This window comes from Adiantum capillus-veneris, chromosome 19, assembly GCF_014529385.1.
Source record: "Adiantum capillus-veneris isolate H3 chromosome 19, ASM1452938v2, whole genome shotgun sequence".
NCBI classification, from domain to species: domain Eukaryota; kingdom Viridiplantae; phylum Streptophyta; class Polypodiopsida; order Polypodiales; family Pteridaceae; genus Adiantum; species Adiantum capillus-veneris.
Window position 1 is genome coordinate 41,879,758 of NC_140949.1, and position 18,642 is coordinate 41,898,399.

Genomic DNA, 18,642 nt, shown 5'->3' on the forward strand with positions numbered 1-18,642 from the left:
GATGTCCTGTGATGTCGTGTGATGTGACTATCCATTAGTACATGTGCTAGATGTGTGTTCCTAGTGAATCCCAACTTCCGGATCACAACTTGAGAGACTACCTCTCTCCGATCCGTGGATCTACTTCCCAAACTCGGGTACGAAACCCTTGGGCTGATCTGGCTCTAGTTCCTCAAAGAGCTTTTCTCCTGCAGAGGCTCATGCCTTCCTCTGCTCCTACTCCCTCACGAAGAGGAAGTACACCTGCAATCAAATACTCAAAGATCATAACATGAAAATCGTTACCTTCAAAGTCTTGAAGCTCGAAACGCAACTCGGTTCTCGAAAAAGAAATTCCCCAGAAGAGATCTCTACATAGAAAATCCTCTCTTCCAATCCTACACACAAAAGAGGTGTGTTCTTGGGTTCCTTCTCGTAAATCAGCCCCGTCTACGACGTTTATGGGCTGAAAACAGAGAAAAACAGCAACTTGTCGCGATGGAAACACGCTTCGTAGGCACTTCTTCGCGAGGGAACTCGCGCACTGGGTCTTGACGACATCTGGTACACTTGGGGCAGCCATGGGCATCACCGGCAACGTCTTCTTTACGGCTGAAATCTGCAGCAGCATCTCCTCCTTGCAAAGATTGGTCCTCCTCTCTGAGTAAGGGCATGTGATGCTTTTATAGCTCCTAGCCACGGGCACGAATAGCTGCTCGCGTAGAGATCGCAGCCGTTTTTTTCTTTTTTTTTCTCTTTTTTTTTCTTTTTTTTCGTTTTTTTTTTTTTTCGTTGCTCTGCCAGAAAAAGAGAGAGAGAAAACGCTGGCTGATTTGTTGCCTTATTTATCAGATGGCTGCCCACTTATTAAGTGGGCGGTCGGTCGCCTTTAAAAATGGTCTGAATGTCCAAAAACTCAATAAAACCTTATAAGTTAAAAACAATGCTTTCACAGCACTTCCCAAGCGTCCCTGGATGCAATCACATGCACAGTTGCAATGCAGACATAGACTTCCTCGCGAGAAAGCATTTGCTTTCCCGAAAAGCAATTCCGCTTTCTCAAAAAGCATCCGTTTTTCCTCAAAGTTTCCTCTGAACCCATCTTCATTCAAGTGCTTGCTTTTTCCTTGTTCACAATTCTAACACAGTTCGGAATTTCCTCCCGACTATGGATATTCCCTTTCCGATGCACCCGTCACCCACCTTGTGACGCATCAGGAATACCCATCACCTAGTCCTTTCCTACCGAACTTACGGTACAATCTCCTTCGCGATGCTCTATGTCACCCATCCTATGACGCATCAGAGATGTCCGTTCCCGGATGGTCGGATACTTCTTTCCAATGCTCCCTGTCAGCCATCCGATGTGACGCATCAGAAGTACCCGTTCTTGGTGGCCTTACAGATATTCCCGTTCTCACTGCTCCTGTCATTACTTTGAATGACGCACTAGGAATACTCTGTACTCGGATGTCTCCAGTGAGAAAAACCCTCTCACTTAAATTCCATAATTCATTTAGAATTATTTTTCCTTGGTGTTCCAAGCGAGAAAACCCTCTCACTTATAAATCCAATAATTCATTTAGAATTATTTTTCTGTAAGATAAAGCCAATTTAGCAACATAAAAACTCTACGCAAGCGAGAGAGAGAGAGAGAGAGAGAGAGAGAGAGAGAGCTTTAATTTTTTTTTTTAAGCCTTGCTTTATTTTACCAAGGCTTGAGAGGAATTGCCACTTATTTTTTAAGTGCTTTTGATTTACAGCTTTTGGGGCTCTGCTTTTGGCATCCCTTGTAACTCTTTATAAGTGTGGCCTGGCCTCTCACTTCTCGAAGCATCTGGACGCAGAGTCTGAGAGTGAGTCCCAACCACTCAGTGTATTTTGTGCAACAAATTAATACAAAAAGAAATACCGAAAGGAGCGTCAGTCTTTGGGGACAATATCTCTAGGCACGGAACTCAACCGGGCCGTGTCGAATCAATTGTGAACTATTAACTGTTTTGAAGTGAATTCCTGGCGTGTCGCGGTAGAATCTTGACTTGGAGTGTCCAAGTCTATTACAGCAAGGGGCACCATGAGAAGGCAAAAGACGGTAGTAGAGCCTAGCGCCATCAGACAGCAGGCTCTCTAGCGTTTCCTCGTCAAAAAGATCAGTGTTTTTGCCGCAAGCATCAGCCTTTTCAGCCATCAAGTTCAACGTCTTTCAGCCCAATAACCAGTGTTTCCAGATCAGCCCTTAGCATCACAGTACCGCTATTCCCCTGCAGCAGATCCTTGCCAGTTTTCTTCTATCACAGCACATCAGCCAGCAAGCAGATTTCAGCCCACCTTTCAGCCAGCGTTTTCAGTTTTCAGCCATTGACGCATTAAATCCACAGCAATTCCGGACCGTCGCGTCGCAGTCGCATCATATCCTCAGCAGTTCACCTAGCCTTTTCAGATTTCAGCCATTAGCCTCGCAGATCTCGACCTCGACAGCGACAGCATCGTCGTCGTCATCGACACCAACATCTTCGTCGTCAAGTACCAAAGGTCCAAAGCATCTAGAAGCATTGTACCAAACCTTTGTGCAATCTAAAGCAAATACCTCTCTAGCAATAGAGAGGGGGACCCTTGGAGGGGGGTTTGGGACCCCATTTGGTGTCGTCTCTTCTGTCTCTCTCTCTATAGCACTCTCTCTCACAGTTTGCATTCCACTCTCTTGTTTTGGTCATTGCACATTCTCTCTCTAAGCAAGGAAGGCTCTCCCTTCCTCTAAAGTAAAAGGACCCTTGAGCACTCATTGATCACTCATCCTGAGCTTACATCATCATTCACTTCCGTTGCACATTACACTAGAAGGAGGAGGAGTATTGGAGTCCTCCTCAAAGTGAACATGTCGGTGGTGTTTTCTTTTAGACCCGTTCTCTGCTAAATCCACGAAAGTTGACTGCCAGCCAAGATAGCCCGCGAAAGACTCAAACTTCTCTCCGTTGCAAGATTTTTACCTCTATTTCAAGATTTCATTTATCTTCTACTCCATAACTCGATCAATTTCCTCTGATGTCCAAAAAGCGATCGTCTTATCAGATTGCGGCTTTGTTTTCACTTTCATTGCCAACTGGAGAGGAGGGTTGGCGACCTTCAGACACCTCTCATAAAATTCTGGGATCGGTTGTTTCTTCAAAAAAAATGCATATCTAAGATCCTTAGAATACTTCATGAGGCGCTTTGTACAAGTGCTGACTTGCACTTTCCGTATCTGCAAGTTGTGAATCCTCGATTTGAGATTCTTCGAGTTGGTCAACCAACTCTTCGTCAATCGAACTCTTCTTATTCGAATGTCTATTGCCATTGGGTTCTTCTTCCTACATAACTATAGGCGGGACGTTAAAATCCATGCGTGTGCTGCAAAAAAGTCGGACAAGATCCTCCATAGAAGCAGAATCAATTGAAGCTCTAATACCAATGTAACTGGCTTGGCATTGACAAGGCGGTAATCTCACAACAACAGACGAACTGAAAACTTTAACACTTCAAATCAAACAATAGTCGCGACACAAAGTGGTCGAGTTCCACTTCCAGATGCACTAGCCCCAAAGTTTGGCATCCCTTTCAGTACTTCTTTTTATATTGATAAATCACAAAGCACAACTGGTTGGGAGTCACTCTACAGTCTTGCTTCCAAAGTTAATATGCCAAGAGTGATCTCCTAGGCTCTTATAAAGGACCCTAAGCAGCAGGTACAAAAGGCTAGCACTGCACAAAAGCAATCTAATTTTGGAGCGCAAAAGCCCTGCTTTCACATGTGTAAAATATGCTACATCACCAACAGTACGGATTTTCGTAAATTACGCCGAGAATTTTGGGTGCCATGTCAACAATCTGTATAGCGCATGCCACTTCAGCATCTGACCGATTTTCTCTCCAATCTGTCTTCTGCCGGCAAGTCACACCTTGTCATCACTTCGTGGCAAGGGGATTGGGGTTTGAGAGACGAGCCATCACATCTCGTGGCAAGCATGTTTGCAAGCGTCTCTATATAAGTACGTGCATGTGTATGTGTTCGTAAGTGTGTATGTGGAGGTGTGCATGAGTTGAAGAGGCATGTGTATATATGTGTGTACACATACATAGATGTGTATGTGCATGTGTATGGGTTTGTGGATGTGTATGTGTATGTGGAGGTGTACAAGAGTTGAAGAGGCGTGTGTAAGTCTATGTGTACGTATATATACATATACCTAAATGAATGAAGAGCCCAAATTCACCCATGAAGGAAAGTGGAGATATAGACTCATGGTAGTTGTAATCACTTCCGTTGAGGAATCGGCAACAACTTCAATAACTAAACTGATTGAGAGTGAAGGGGAAAGATGTCGGACCGACATGCCTCTGTACACAGTTGGTGGCCTTCCGGAGAGAGATCGGACAGAGACACAGAGATATAACTGCAACCTACACACTTAGCAACACTTCAAAACAACTGTGAACGAGAAGTCTGGATTTCACTTCAGGCCTGCCTAGTTAGCCTCTTGGCTATCTGCCCTTCCATTGCTCCATCATGCTGCCATTTTGGCCCCACTAGTCTTATGCAGATTATATTTCCCTGTTTAATGTAGCCACCTTAGCCCCACTAGTCATATGCGGATTATATTTCCCTGTTTCATGTAGCCACCTTAGCTCCACTGCTGCACTAGGCCACATTGTTTTTCTTTTCCCACCCTTAGTCAGCTTTCCCCATCCATTCCAAATCCTTCAGCCCTTGCCTTTTCTGCCAATCCCTTTACCCTTGCTTGCTCGCCATGTTGCCTTTTCCTCGCACACCCACACACACATAAATGTATGCACAGATACCCTTCACAATTTCACACAAGGATTTTTCAAATGGGCAAGGAGTATGTTGCTTCCTAGGGAGTAGTTGCATTAGTGGTGGTCTTTCTTGGAGGGAAACTGGTGTTGGTGCTCACGAGCCTTTTAGGTTCACGACTCCGGTAAGGCATCAATTGATGCTTCTGCACAAATATGACTTCGAGCGACAAAATAAACAGTCTCTTGCCTATCTTTATAGCCTGATCCAAAGCTGCATGCAAAAGAATTGTTTCCATACAAAAAAATGGGCCACTCTTCTTTTTGCCAAGCTTGAAACAAGCACATGTTCCCTTAATTCAAAGCACACAAAATGGACACCCCTTGCCCTTCATGTCCAGCAGATTGGGTCGATACCTTTTTACACAATGCTCCAATAAACGACGTTTCTGGGTTGCCAAGCCTTCTTTTTCCTGTTTTTGTCTCTTCTTCTCATCAGCTAACAGTTCTAATTCGTGAATTTGTGTACTGAGGGTCTCCTGAAATGCCACAAAGAACATGTTTATTTCTAGCAGATCAAATGATGTCACGCCCCACAAAAGTAACTTACAATTTCCGCCCTCGGAGGCTCATACGGAGCTATGTTTGAAAGCTCCAGTTCAGCTGCTTGCAATTCCTGACGTGCCTTATCAATGCGCTCCTCTCGATGCATTTCACGACTATGAAGTTCTTCAATCTCTGCTAATTTTGACTTCACTTGCACACTCTGTTCATGCGCTGCAGTAAAAAAATCAGTATACATTCCAGTGGGCCTATAAGGACGACTTATCAACTTGAATGGACAAAATGAACAGCCTAGCTCATGTTAATGTCATTAGAAGCTAATCAAGACCCACCATATGATTCTCTTTTTCCGTCAACTGACTTCTTCTTGAATCCAGCTTCGCCTTAGCCGCCAGAATCTTCTTGCAAGCTGCCTCTGCCTCGTCTTTGAGTCCTTTTTTCATACTACAAGAACCAACCAGAAAAAATCAGCGAACTTCTCCAATACCATCGAAAACCTTCCACATTTTGAGCTTTACTCCTCTTACTCTATAGGTGCACGCAGCTCGATCATCTTTTGAGCCAAACCTTGTACGTTCTTCTTTGATTGCTTTTCCTTCTCCTTTTGTTTCAGTAGAATTTGTCGTTTGGAATCAAAAACTAGCCACGGCCGTTTCTTCTTCATTAATTCAGCCTGGAATGAGCACATACACGCACTTCCTTGCCTAAGCCAATCCTCTAAATAAATGTTATAAAAAAACCCTCCTTCCCTCCCCTCTTCTACACCACGCTCCTCATGCCCTCCCCCCCCCCCCCCCCCCCCCCCCCCCCCTTTTTGCATGCTGCCCTTCAACAATTGTTACCGTCTTTATTCACAAACCTTGCCTTTTAAGAGCAACAGGCAAAAGTTACCTAAGCATGCACATTGCTGGTGAAGACACACGGTCAAAAAATGGGCTTGAAGAGGGGGAATTTCAGCCCTCTTTGAGGGAAGAAATTGACAACATCAATGAGGAGAAGAAGTCATGGGCCGCGGTCATATCCGAAACGCAAAAGAAAGTAGAGGAGGCCGAAAAATGGATTGAGGTTGCCAAGAAAGGGAAAGGTAAGGAAGCTCCTTGTACACCCACTCTTATCAACATGACCCTCGAAGAGGAACAAAGAAGGAGGGTGCGGGCTCTACATGTGAGGGTAACCGGCCTCAAGGACATAAACAATGTGGAAAAAGAGGTCACAAGCCTCACATCAATGATGGGGGTGGAGAAGCCTTCACACACAAAGGCATGGAGAGTGGGCAAGAAGAGTGAGGGCCCCGGAGAATCTTCAAAGGAAAGAGCTCTCATACTACGCTTCCCTTCATTGGAAGAGAAGAAGGAATTCTTGAGGAAGAGACCTACTCTCAAGAAGACAGGTATTTTCTTAGGCGATGACCTCACTCTCTCACAACTTGCGCATATGAGAGAAGTAATGCCCGAGATTCAAGCGGCAAGGGAGAAGGGGAAGATGGCCTTTTACAGAGATGGTCGGGTGGTGATTGTAGAGCGGCGCTCTACATGACGGTGCGAGACCTATGGGACCACATTGAGGATGGCGACTTGGAATTGTAATGGGTCTATGAGGTTGGATGTTGGTGCCTTTGAGGACAGTTTCAGAGACAAGGACATTGTTTTCTTTTCAGAGACTCACCAGGCCCCTGGCCAACTGTTGCCACATGTGGTGGGATACAAATGGGAGACAGCCCACAGAACAGTCACGAGATCTGAGCATGGGAGTAGAGGTTCAGGAGGAGTAGCGGTGTTGTTTAGGGAGGAGCTACAGCCACTACTACATATTGTACGGAGAGATGATCAGGCTAGATACATGTGGGTGAGGCTGAGAGCTGACACAGGTCGATTTCTATATATTGCTATATGTTACTTCCCCCCCAGTACGTCAGTATATGCTGTATCCAGAGGGCAGTCGCCTTTCTCAATTCTAGATGATGATATATGGGAGTTTTCTAGGGATGGTGATATCATCCTCCTAGGAGACTTCAATGCTCGAACGGGCAACTGTCAGACAGTCTTCTACGACACCTCAGATGAGATGCTTAGAGAGTTGGATGTGGATGAGCTGGGGTTTGACAGATGCTCACATGACAGAGAGCAGACTGAGTATGGGAGATACCTCACGGAGATGACGACTACACATGGGCTAGCCATACTTAATGGCTTACAGCGGTTTCCTGGAGCAGCAGGCTTCACATGCTTTCCACACAGACATGGGGCCAGTACAGTGGACTATGTTATGACACAGCCGAGCTTTATTCCTTGTATTCAGGATTTCACGGTGGGAGCCAGACCAGTGGGCGTAGCAGTGGATCATGCTCTCTTGACACTGTCCGTATCTTTTCAGTTTAGTACAGCCCAGAAATCAGGAGGCAGGTCACACACCCGTTATACATTTACACCAGAGACTGACTCGGTTTATACAGAGGCGATCTGGGATCGTCTATGCACAGTTGCTCCAGGCCTCTCAGTAGAGGAGTGCACTACTTTATTGACTGAGACACTACATGATGCAGCATCAGAGGCATACCCACACACTCAACCGGATCGGAGGCGACATTCTGGGAGCATGCCCCAGAATAGTTGGTATGATGAGGAGTGCAGAGAGATGAGAGCCCAGCTTCAGAGGGATCTTCATTTAGGAGTCATCACCTACAGACAGTCGCGGATTGCTTTCCGGCGCCTTGTGCGAAAGAAGAAACGAGCTTACCTGGCCCAGATGGAGCGAGACTTGTATCAGTTGTTCTTGAGTAGAGACTCAGGCGAGGCATGGCGACTCTTCCATGAGCACTCCCCTCCCCCAGTGATTACTTCTCCTGATGTGTGGGGCCAGTATGCGACATCGTTATATACGGTTCCTGGGCAGGATCCCCTTCCAGATCCTACAGAGCCATGTCCACCTACGAGCACCTTCTTTACCACTGAGATGGTAAAGAGAGCCATTGACAGGATGAGGACCAGGAGGGCTTACGATCATGACGGTCTAGTAGCGGAGCACTTTATACATGCTAGGGATATGCTGATGGAGGTTCTTGCAGTGTTGTTCAATCGTGCCATGTGTGAGGGATTACCTGAGACTTGGAGGTTGTCTACTATTGTGCCTATATTCAAGGCAGGTGATCCTACAGAGCCTGGAAATTACCGCACTATTATGGTTGGACACACACTGGCACGATTGTATGCATCCATTATTGAGCAGCAGTTGAGTAACTGGGCAGAGGGTGAGGGTGTACGGGCAAAGGGACAGGCAGGTTTCAGGAGGGGTTTCTCCACTCTTGACCATATTCTGACACTCAGAGCTATCATTGAGGAGGGCAGGTCACATGGGAGACGGATTTATTGTAGCTTTGTGGATTTCCGCAAAGCATTTGACATGGTACCGAGAGCTCGACTGATGCGCAGACTGCAGGAGATGGGGGTGCCCACAGTGTTGATTTGGGGGATTATGGCTTTATACAGATCAGTGATGGGACATGTACGCACCCCAGAGGGGATATCTGACTTAGTTCACTCCACTATCGGGGTGAAACAGGGTTGCCCATTGTCTCCTACTCTATTTGGTATGTATGTTGATGAGGTGTCTGATTACATTGACAGAGAGGGTGATAGAGGTGCCCAGCTGGCAGGGACGTGGATCCCATTGTTGTTATATGCTGATGATATTGTCTTGATCTCTGACTCACCAGAGGGTATGCAGCGACAGTTGGATGCATTACACAGTTTTGCAGAGGATAGTGGATTGTCTGTAAACCTTGGTAAAACCAAGGTCATGGTGTTTAACACCACACCGCAGTGGATCAGGAGATCGGCACCGACCTTCACGTATGGTCAAGAGATTGTGGAGTATACAGATGCATACACTTACCTTGGGATAGTCTTCACTGGGCCGAGGTTTTCTTTGGGGAGAGCAGCAAAGACTAGACTGACCAGAGCTTATGCGGCCTTGGGAGGCTTGGAGAGGATGTGTTCGCAGGTTCAGTTCCAGGAACCTCGGACAAAGTTATGGCTCTTTGATACTTTAGTAGCCTCAGCTATGATGTATGGGGTACAGGTATGGGGACCTTCTGTAGGCCAGGATGGTTGGAGAGGTATGGAGAGGCCCTTGGTATCTATGATCTCCCGATTGATTAGAGCCAAGGCCTCCGTACCTCACGCGATCATTCGAGCAGAGCTAGCTGCCCCCCCCATGGAGATTGAGGCGCTTACCAGATCAGTGTCCTTTGTGCACAGCCTATGGGATACTACTAGAGACAGATATGCTAGATTGGCCCTTGAGTCTTCCAGACAGTTAGCTCTACAGGGGGACACTTCATGCTGGTATGCACAGATGACTTCATGGTTTCAGACGCATGGCTTCACCATGGACAGGTTGCCCCCTTTCCAGTATTCTCTTCAGGCACCCTCGCTGTCTCTTACACGGGTGGAGATCACTAGACTCATTCGTCAGGACCTGATCCAGCTCGACACTAGGAGGACATGGATAGAGCCGCCTCAGGAGTTGAGCACAAAGATGGCTTTCTATAGAGAGCATCTTCTCCACCTCACAGGAGATGGGTTTGTGATTCGACCCAGCTACATGGACACACATATGTCTCATGGTTTGCGTTGTGCCATTGGTCAGATACGCACATCCTCACATCAGCTCGAGATTGAGACCGGTAGATTCAGAGGGATACCAGCAGACAGCAGGATATGCCGATTATGCCAGAGAGAGCCAGAGACAGAGTTGCACTACATATGTCATTGCACAGTGTTCTATGAGATACGGGGGCGTTTCCACTGCTTATTCAGAGAGGGTTTTGGTCCTCTATCTAGGGTCATGAGTTATGAGGATCAGAGATGTCTTGGACTATATCTACTTGAGTTACACAGGTATAGAGACACTTTACTGGGGAGAGCTAGAGAGAGGCAGTCCCAGAGACACATTACAGATTTCTTTTCACTAGATATGGGACAGCCAGAGGAGCAGCCACCACTGCAGAGCTCGTCCCACACTCATTCGACCACTACTGGCACTCTCATCGACCGAGCATTGGAGCTACAGAGATACAGACGACCGCGACTGAGGAGAGGAGCTACACAGCATCGACGGAGACTACAACAGAAGATTCGAGCCATACTCTCTCGACATCCAGAGTGCAGATGAGGATGGATCCTCACCATTTCTTCCATCTTTGTTTCTCACACTGTTACATCCAGTTTACCGGGTACCTATTGTATCAGCTGCTACACCCACGTAGTTTTAGATTGTAGTAGTAGTAGTAGTATTTTGTTCCACTTCTAGTTCTTTTGTACCCAGACATGGTATTAGATTCACTATTTTGTAACTGATTGGTCTCATAGGTCATTTTGGCCTTTTGAAGACGTTAATATAACATTTCATTTTCATTTCTCTCTCTCTCTGTGCGTACCTGCTGCACCAGCGCCCTCCTCCTGCTGCACCAGCGCGCGTACCTGCTGCTGTGCTGCTCCACGCACACTACTGCTGTACTGCGCACTGCTGTGTCACCCCAGCTGCTCAACGCGCCCACCCCACCTGCACAGCACCCCCAATACCCGCCTGTTGCTGCTGCTGTTATACCAACCTGCTGCTGCTGCTGAATTGCCTCTCCTTGCTACACACGTACTCCCTCTCTTCCCCTCACGCAGCCCCTCCCCCCCCCCCTCACGCAGCCTCCCTCCAGCCTCCCCCTCCAGCCTCCCCCTCCAGCAGCCCCTCCTCGCTCCCCATCACGCAGCCATCTCTCTCTCTCTCTCTCTCTCTCTCTCTCTCTCTCTCTCTCTCTCTCTCTCTCACACACACACACACACACACGGATACATACCCACACACACACTACACACATACACGCATACACACACGTACTCCCTCTCTTCCCCTTCTCCCCTCTTCTTCACAATATGAAGAGAGGGTAGTTTCGAAGACAACCATGTCTTCCCCCATCATCAAGACGCCGACATCGACAATGAAGACAACCTTCATGCTCACGAACAAGAGGCTTGCACAATTGGAGAAGGACATGAAAGAATGGTGGATGGAGAGAGAGATATGGAGGGAGGAGAAAGCCACCTTCATCAAGCTATGGAACGAAGAGAAGGAGGACATGAGAGCGGAAATCCAAAATCTCAAAGAGGAGAAGGAGAGAAGGGAACGGGAGAACGAGAAGGAGAGGGAGAGATGGAGGAAAGAGCAAGAAGAGATGAAAGCACAAATCGATCTCCTTCATGCTTCCATCACATCCCTCACCCCCGAGGAAGGAGAGATTAAAGAGGAGGCTAAGGAAGCCCTCAAGGAGGAAATCACCAAAGCCCTCACCGCAAGCATTGAGGACAAATTAGAGGCCACCAAAGAAGGATGGGTCGAAGTGGTCAAAAAGAATATCAAGAAGGTAGCAAGAGAGGAAGCCCAAAAAGATGAGGTACTCATCGTACACACAACCATCGAGGAGGAGAAGATGCGACAAGCTCGCCGTCTCAATGTGCGAGTGACCGGCATCAAAGAAGAAGAAGGGTCTACACCCGAGAGCGATGGGAAAGCTTTATGCAAGAAAGTGGGATACAAGGAAGAAGAGATCCCTTTCTCCAAAATTTGGAGAGCCGGCAAAGATCCAAAGAAGAGAGCTCTCATCCTCCAATTCGCCTCCGAGGAGTCTCGAACTTCTTTCCTCCGAAAGAGGGTCATCTTGAGAGGGCTAGAAGGCCCCCCGATTTATCTTGATGACGACCTCACAAAGATGCAACAAGATCACCGTCGCGCGTGCATGCCTAGAGTCCACCAAGCCCGCAAAGAAGGGAAGAAGGCAATATATCGAGATGGTAGGGTTATCATTGATGGCAAGACCATCACATAGGGACTCGCGGCCTGTGGGACACACGAGGAGATTCATGTCACGGTTTGGAATTGCAATGGAGACCTATGGACACACCCAGAGAGACTTGAGGAGGTGATGAGAGGTCGAGACATCATTCTACTTACAGAGACACACGAGAGCCCAGAGAGAGGGTTACCACGGATACATGGATTCCAGTGGGAGTCTCTACATCGGGGATGTATGCGCCAGCACACCACTCGCGGCTCAGGAGGAGTGGCCATACTCTTTAGACAGGGGCTTCACAACAGACTACAGATTGTTGCCCGGGACCCACAGGCCCGCTACATGTGGATTCGCCTCGAGCTCTCACGAGACAGGATCGTCTACATTGCCCTTTGCTACTTTGCTCCCACAGGCTCCAGATTCGCCCCTATTGAGCAGGAGTCACCATACGCATGCCTCACGGAGGAGATTATGGAGTACTCCACACTGGGTGAAGTCTTCCTTATGGGAGACTTCAATGCTCGTACGCGCAGTGAGCAGTGTGAGACATATGACCACGAGGACTCAGAGGCACTACACACTCTAGATGAGGAGGCTACTATGAGAGATACAGCAGACAGAGCTCCAGTCACAGCCTACGGACGACATCTACTTCGACTTGGCTCCCAGCACCGTCTCGTTATTTATAACGGGATGGTCCAGTGGCCCACCTCAGGGGGCCTGACTTGTATGCCACATGGAGTTACAGAGGGAGGGGGGAGTACAGTCGACTATATTCTGGGACCCAGGGAGGCTACACACCTTATCACATCCTTCACCATTCCACCCATACCCATCGGAGCCGACCACACATACCTCTCTTTCTCCATCACCGGAGATACCATCCCACACAGCTCCACAGCACACACTCCACACACCACCATCCATTTCACACATGAGCTAGCCTCTCTTTACTCGGCCGAGGTCGAGCATGGCCTATGCCTCCTCCACCCATCCACACCACTCTCAGTTCTCACATCACATATCTCTTCCGTTCTCCACACTTCAGCTATTAGCTCTTTTCCACACACCACTCACACAGGACGCACTCCCCCCCCCCCCCCCCCCCCGAGACTATGCCTCAGAACCGCTGGTATGATGATGAGTGCAGAGAGCTATACCGACGCCTCCGTGCACGGCGAGCCTTAGGAGAGATCACAGAGAGAGAGGCCAGACGGCATATGAAGACGCTGACACGCCAAAAGCGGCGAGCATTCGAAGAGGCACAGGAGCTTGAGCTATACCGCCTATTCATGAGCATGGATAGCGCGACGGCATGGCGCACCCTGCGCGAGCCACGTCCGACTACAGCTATTCAGGATCCACAGATATGGCATGATTATGCAGAGCGACTTTATGAGGTGCCAGGGCAGCCTCCTATCCCACAGCCACACGAGCCACGCCCCACGTGCTCCTCCTCCTTTACAGCAGAGATGGTAGAGAGGGCCATACGCCGCATGCAGCACAGACGATCAGCTGACCATACTGGATTACAGAGTGAGCACATCATTTATGCGGCCTCCACTATAGCCCCGTTGATTGCACATGTCTTCAACCGGGCTATAGGGGAGGGCTTCCCAGAGGAGTGGACAGAGCACACCATAGTGCCTATCCACAAATCTGGCGACACCTTGGACCCAGGGAACTACAGGACTATCATGATTGGCCACACGATGGCCAAGCTATATGGAGCAGTACTTGAGGCACAGCTCAGCTGCTACGCAGAGACCGAGGGTTTAGGAGCTCCAGGCCAGGCAGGTTTCAGACGAGCTTTCTCCACCACTGATCACATCTTCGTTCTGCGCTGCCTCATTGATGGGGCAAAGGCGCGGAAGAAGAGGCTTTACTGCTGCTTTGTGGATTTCCGCAAGGCCTTTGACACAGTCCCACGCGAGAGACTCTTCCAGCGCCTTCACAGCATTGGGGTACCAACAGAGATGATTTGGGCCATATATGCTCTCTACGAGAGGGTGACGGGTCGAGTTCGCTTCCCATGCAGTTTTTCAGAGACCATTGCTAGCACCATTGGTGTGAAGCAAGGATGCCCACTCTCCCCGACACTCTTTGGGCTCTACATCGACGAGATCTCCGACTACATACTGCGAGCAGGGGGAGAGGGAGCGACTTGGCAGGTACTCCGGTCCACATCATGTTATATGCTGATGATATTGTGTTGATTTCAGAGTCACCCGAGGGCTTGCAACGCCATCTTGAGGCCTTGGACGAATTCAGCCCACACAGGGGGTTGACTGTGAACCTTGGCAAAACCAAGGTTATGATCTTTCACACATCCAGTGCAGTGAGGAGCGCTGCCACCTTCACAGCAGCAGGAGGACAGGTTGATGTAGTCACCTCCTATGTCTACCTTGGCATCACATTCACCAGCCTACCAGGACCCTTCACTATGAGGCAGGCTGCTGCTGACAGGCTCACCCGAGGATATGCAGCTCTAACCATGCTAGAGCGGAGATGCCACCAGGCACACTTTCAGGAGCCCCGCACGAAGGGGTGGCTTTTCGACACCTTAGTCACCCCGGCCTTGATGTACTCGGCGGCAGTATGGGCACCAGGATTGACAGCTGACCAGTGGACACAGCTTGAGAGGCCACAGGTATGTATGATCTCACGCTTGCTCCGCAACAAGAAGACAGTGCCACATGACATTATTAGAGCCGAGCTCGCCACACCACCTATGGTTGTAGAGGCACTATTCCAGACAGTCTGCTTCATCCAGAGGATGAGAGAGCTACCTCCTGACAGACTTACTCGTAGAGCATTTGAGGCAGCTATACAGCTATCAGAGAGTGGGCATGAGAGAGCATGGTACTCACAGGTCAGAGCATGGTTTGAGGGACACGGTCTTGACATGGAGAGCCTACCACCATTCCAGTACGACCCCCACTCACCATATGTTCACCTCTCTCGCAGTGAGAGGAACTTGGTATTGAGACAGGATCTGTGGCAGCTATACACTAGGAGAGTCTGGGAGTCACCTGGCTTGGGGACGAGGATGTCAGATTACAGAGACCAGTTTCTCACCATATTGTCTGGGGGGTTCATACAGAGACCACGCTACATGGACACATATATGCCACATAGCTCACGGGTGGCGATTGGTCAGCTGAGAGTGGCTTCACACAGGTTAGAGATTGAGATCGGGAGACATACTGGTGTTCCCAGGGAGGAGCCTGCACAGAGGAGGTGGAGAGTGAGGAGCACTTTGTATGTAGATGCAGAGCATACACTGAGATCAGAGGCAGGTATGAGGCCTTATTTAGAGGACAGCCCACTCTCCGAGAGATCATGGACTCTCGAGATCAGAGACAGCTCGGACGTTTCTTACTAGAGATACAGAGCCATCGGGACACACTGCTACAGCCACACACAGCTACACAGACAGAGGGGAGACAGTCGCAGCTCACAGACTTCATTCAGAGGATTGCCGCCCCTCCCTCACCAGACACTCAGAGGGGAGTGACACTCCCACAGGCGGAGGTGAGCCGAGCTAGACGACGACCACGAGTCACAGGCTACAGGGGCGCGAGCTCCCACCACCGACAGGTCGAGGAGATCCGAGCCCAGGAGCGCCGTGCCACTGAGGAGCGAGTGGCTCAGATGAGGGCCGACCCGACAGCTTTCATTCGGGTAGCCTTGGCCCCAGACCCGCCCATGTACCACATCTTACATCCCCCCATTAGTACAGGATGGAGATAGATAGCTTGATGCATTCTCATGATTGTACTACCTTGAGCATATAGACATGCATATACCCCTAGAGATAGAGCTCCATCCCTCCTCAGATACTCCACTACCTACATTCAGTTCAGTTTTGTATCAGTTTTGTTTCATTTGTCTTTCCGATAGACGGATGACATACACACCATGTACATTTGATTTGTCTCATAGGCCGATTTCGGCCTGACATAGACGTTAAAAATCTTTCTTTCTTTCTTTCTCTCTCTCTCTCTCTCTCTCTCTCTCTCTCTCTCTCTCTCTCTCTCTCTCTCTCTCTCTCTCTCTCTCTCTCTCTCTCTGCTGCCGTGCTGCCTGCCTGTCACGCTGCCGTTCAGGCCCTGCTGCTGCAGCTGTTGCGTGCTACTTCAGGCTGCTGCTGCTGGCTGCTGTCCGCCTGCTGCGCCACCCCCAACACTCTCGCCCACCCCCCCCCCCAACCGCAGGTACACTCCAACAGTCCATCTGCAACAAGGATTTTGAAATTCCAGAAATTTTCAAATTCTCAAACTGTCAGAAATTCTCACAATCTACAGGCAGAAATTCAGAAATACAGGAAATTCAAAAAATTCAGATTGGAGATTTTTTCGGCAGAAATTGCAAGGACCTGCAGATTTACAAAATACAGAACAGCATTGACAGAAATTAGCAGAAAATCAAAAAATCAAAAATGTATGATTGATATGAGGAAACATATGTATGCATTATGCAGGACATGGATGTATGCGTGATGTGGATATAGTGGGTTGGCCTCTCTTGCAGAAGTGCAGATTGTGTTTTTGATGGAGGTCATGAGCGCTTCGCCAATGTGTAACGGATAACACAAATGGAAAGGGAGATGAAGGAATGGAAAGCAGACACGGAGGGATGGTGGAAAGAGAAGACCAACCTTCTTCAAATGTTTCTCAACAAAGGCGCGCAATGGAAGAAAGAGAAAGAGGACTTGCACGCAGAGCTACAAGCACTTAAGGCGGATTCCGAAGCACTTAAAGAAGAGGTCTCAGCCCTCAAGCGAGAGCTTGCTGATAGAGCAAGCAGTGGACTAGAGGAAGGGGAATTCCAGCCCGGTGATAGAGGAAATCAAGGTCATCAAGGAGCAGGTACGGATGATCAAAGAGGAGGAGAATCAGAATGTGGTAAAGACGTCTTCGTGGATGGATGTGATCACGAAGACACAGAAGAAGGCGGGTGAGGCTGAGAAATGGATAGAAGTCACTAAGAAAGGGAAAGGGAAAGAAACCACATCTGTCCCCACTCCTACAATCATCAACATGACTCTAGAAGAAGAGCAGCGAAGGAAAACTAGAGCTTTGCATATAAGAGTAACCGGTCTAAAAGACCGAGATGATGTGGCAGGGGAAGTCGAAGAACTTCTCCGCATGATGGGTAGTGAGGCTACTCATACAAAGGCATGGAGGGTAGGGAAGAAGACACAAGGAAATGGGGAGACTTCAAAAGAGAGAGCTTTAATCATCCGTTTCCCATCCATGGAGGCAAAGAAGGACTTCTTGAAGAGGCGTCCTACACTAAAGAAAACGGGCATATTCCTTGGAGATGACCTCACTCTCACACACTTGCGCATATGAGAGAGGTAATGCCAGAGATTCAAGCGGCAAGGGAGAGGGAAAGACGGCCTTCTACAGAGATGGTCGGGTGGTGATTGTAGAGCGGCGCTCCACATGACGGTGCGAGACCTATGGGACCACACTCAAAGTTGCCACCTGGAATTGTAAGGGATCTATGCGCCCTGATGTGGGTGCTTTTGAGGATAGTTTTAAGGGAAGAGACATCGTTTTCTACTTTTGAGACACATCAAGCCCCTGGGCAGTCTATGCCTCACATTAGTGGATATAGATGGGAGACAGCCTGTAGACAGGAGACACAATCAGAGCACAGAGGAAGGGGCTCGGGAGGAGTGGCAGTGCTATGCAGGGAGGAGTTGCAGCCATTGATACATATAGCCCTTAGGGATGAGCAAACTAGGTACATGTGGGTGAGATTGAGAGCAAAGACAGGCAGATATCTTTACATTTGCTATTTGCTACTTTCCCCCGAGTGCGTCAGTTTATGCACCACCGAGAGGACAGTCCCCCTTTTCTATTTTGGATGATGACATATGGGAGTTCTCTAAAGATGGTGACATCATCATTCTAGGGGATTTCAATGCTAGGATTGCCCATCATCAAACAGTATTTTATGATACTTCACAGGAGATGCTGAGAGAGCTGGATGTTGCAAAGACGGGCCTATCCGGACTATCACAGGATGGGGAACACACTGAGTATGGACGACACTTGATAGACATGGGGGACTGCACATGGATTGGCCATCTTGAATGGCCTACAGAGATTTCCCGTTGCGGGGGGTTTTGCATGCTTTCCACACAGACATGGAGCCAGCACAGTGGATTATGTCATGGCACAGCCGAGCCTCATCTCTGGTATCCAGGATCTCGCGGTTGGACCCAGACCTGTTGGTGTGGCAGTGGATCACGCTCTTGTGTCGTTGACCATATCTTTTTAGTTTAGTGTAGCACAAAGCCACGGGCACCAGCCCCTACTCGCTACACCTTCACGCGGGAGACGGACTCTGTATACATAGATGGGATCTACAGACACCTGTGCACAGAGGAGCCAAGGCGACCTCTGGAGGAGCTTACTACTATAAACACACAGACACTACATGATGTAGCAGTAGAG

General features: G+C 48.7%; 1 protein-coding gene across 4 annotated transcripts in view; it reads right to left on the reverse strand.

The window, feature by feature from the left end:
- Positions 1–18,642, reverse strand: part of SMC5 (structural maintenance of chromosomes 5) — a 148,085-nt gene that overhangs the window by 64,094 nt on the left and 65,349 nt on the right. For all 4 annotated transcript variants that reach the window (XM_086490514.1, XM_086490516.1, XM_086490515.1 and 1 more), the window contains 4 exons: positions 5,859–6,004; positions 5,664–5,775; positions 5,378–5,533; positions 5,185–5,306 (listed from right to left, as the gene is read on the reverse strand). In XM_086490514.1, the coding sequence (XP_086346640.1) occupies positions 5,185–5,306; positions 5,378–5,533; positions 5,664–5,775; positions 5,859–6,004 (536 nt within the window). The remainder of the gene's footprint in view (positions 1–5,184; positions 5,307–5,377; positions 5,534–5,663; positions 5,776–5,858; positions 6,005–18,642) is intronic.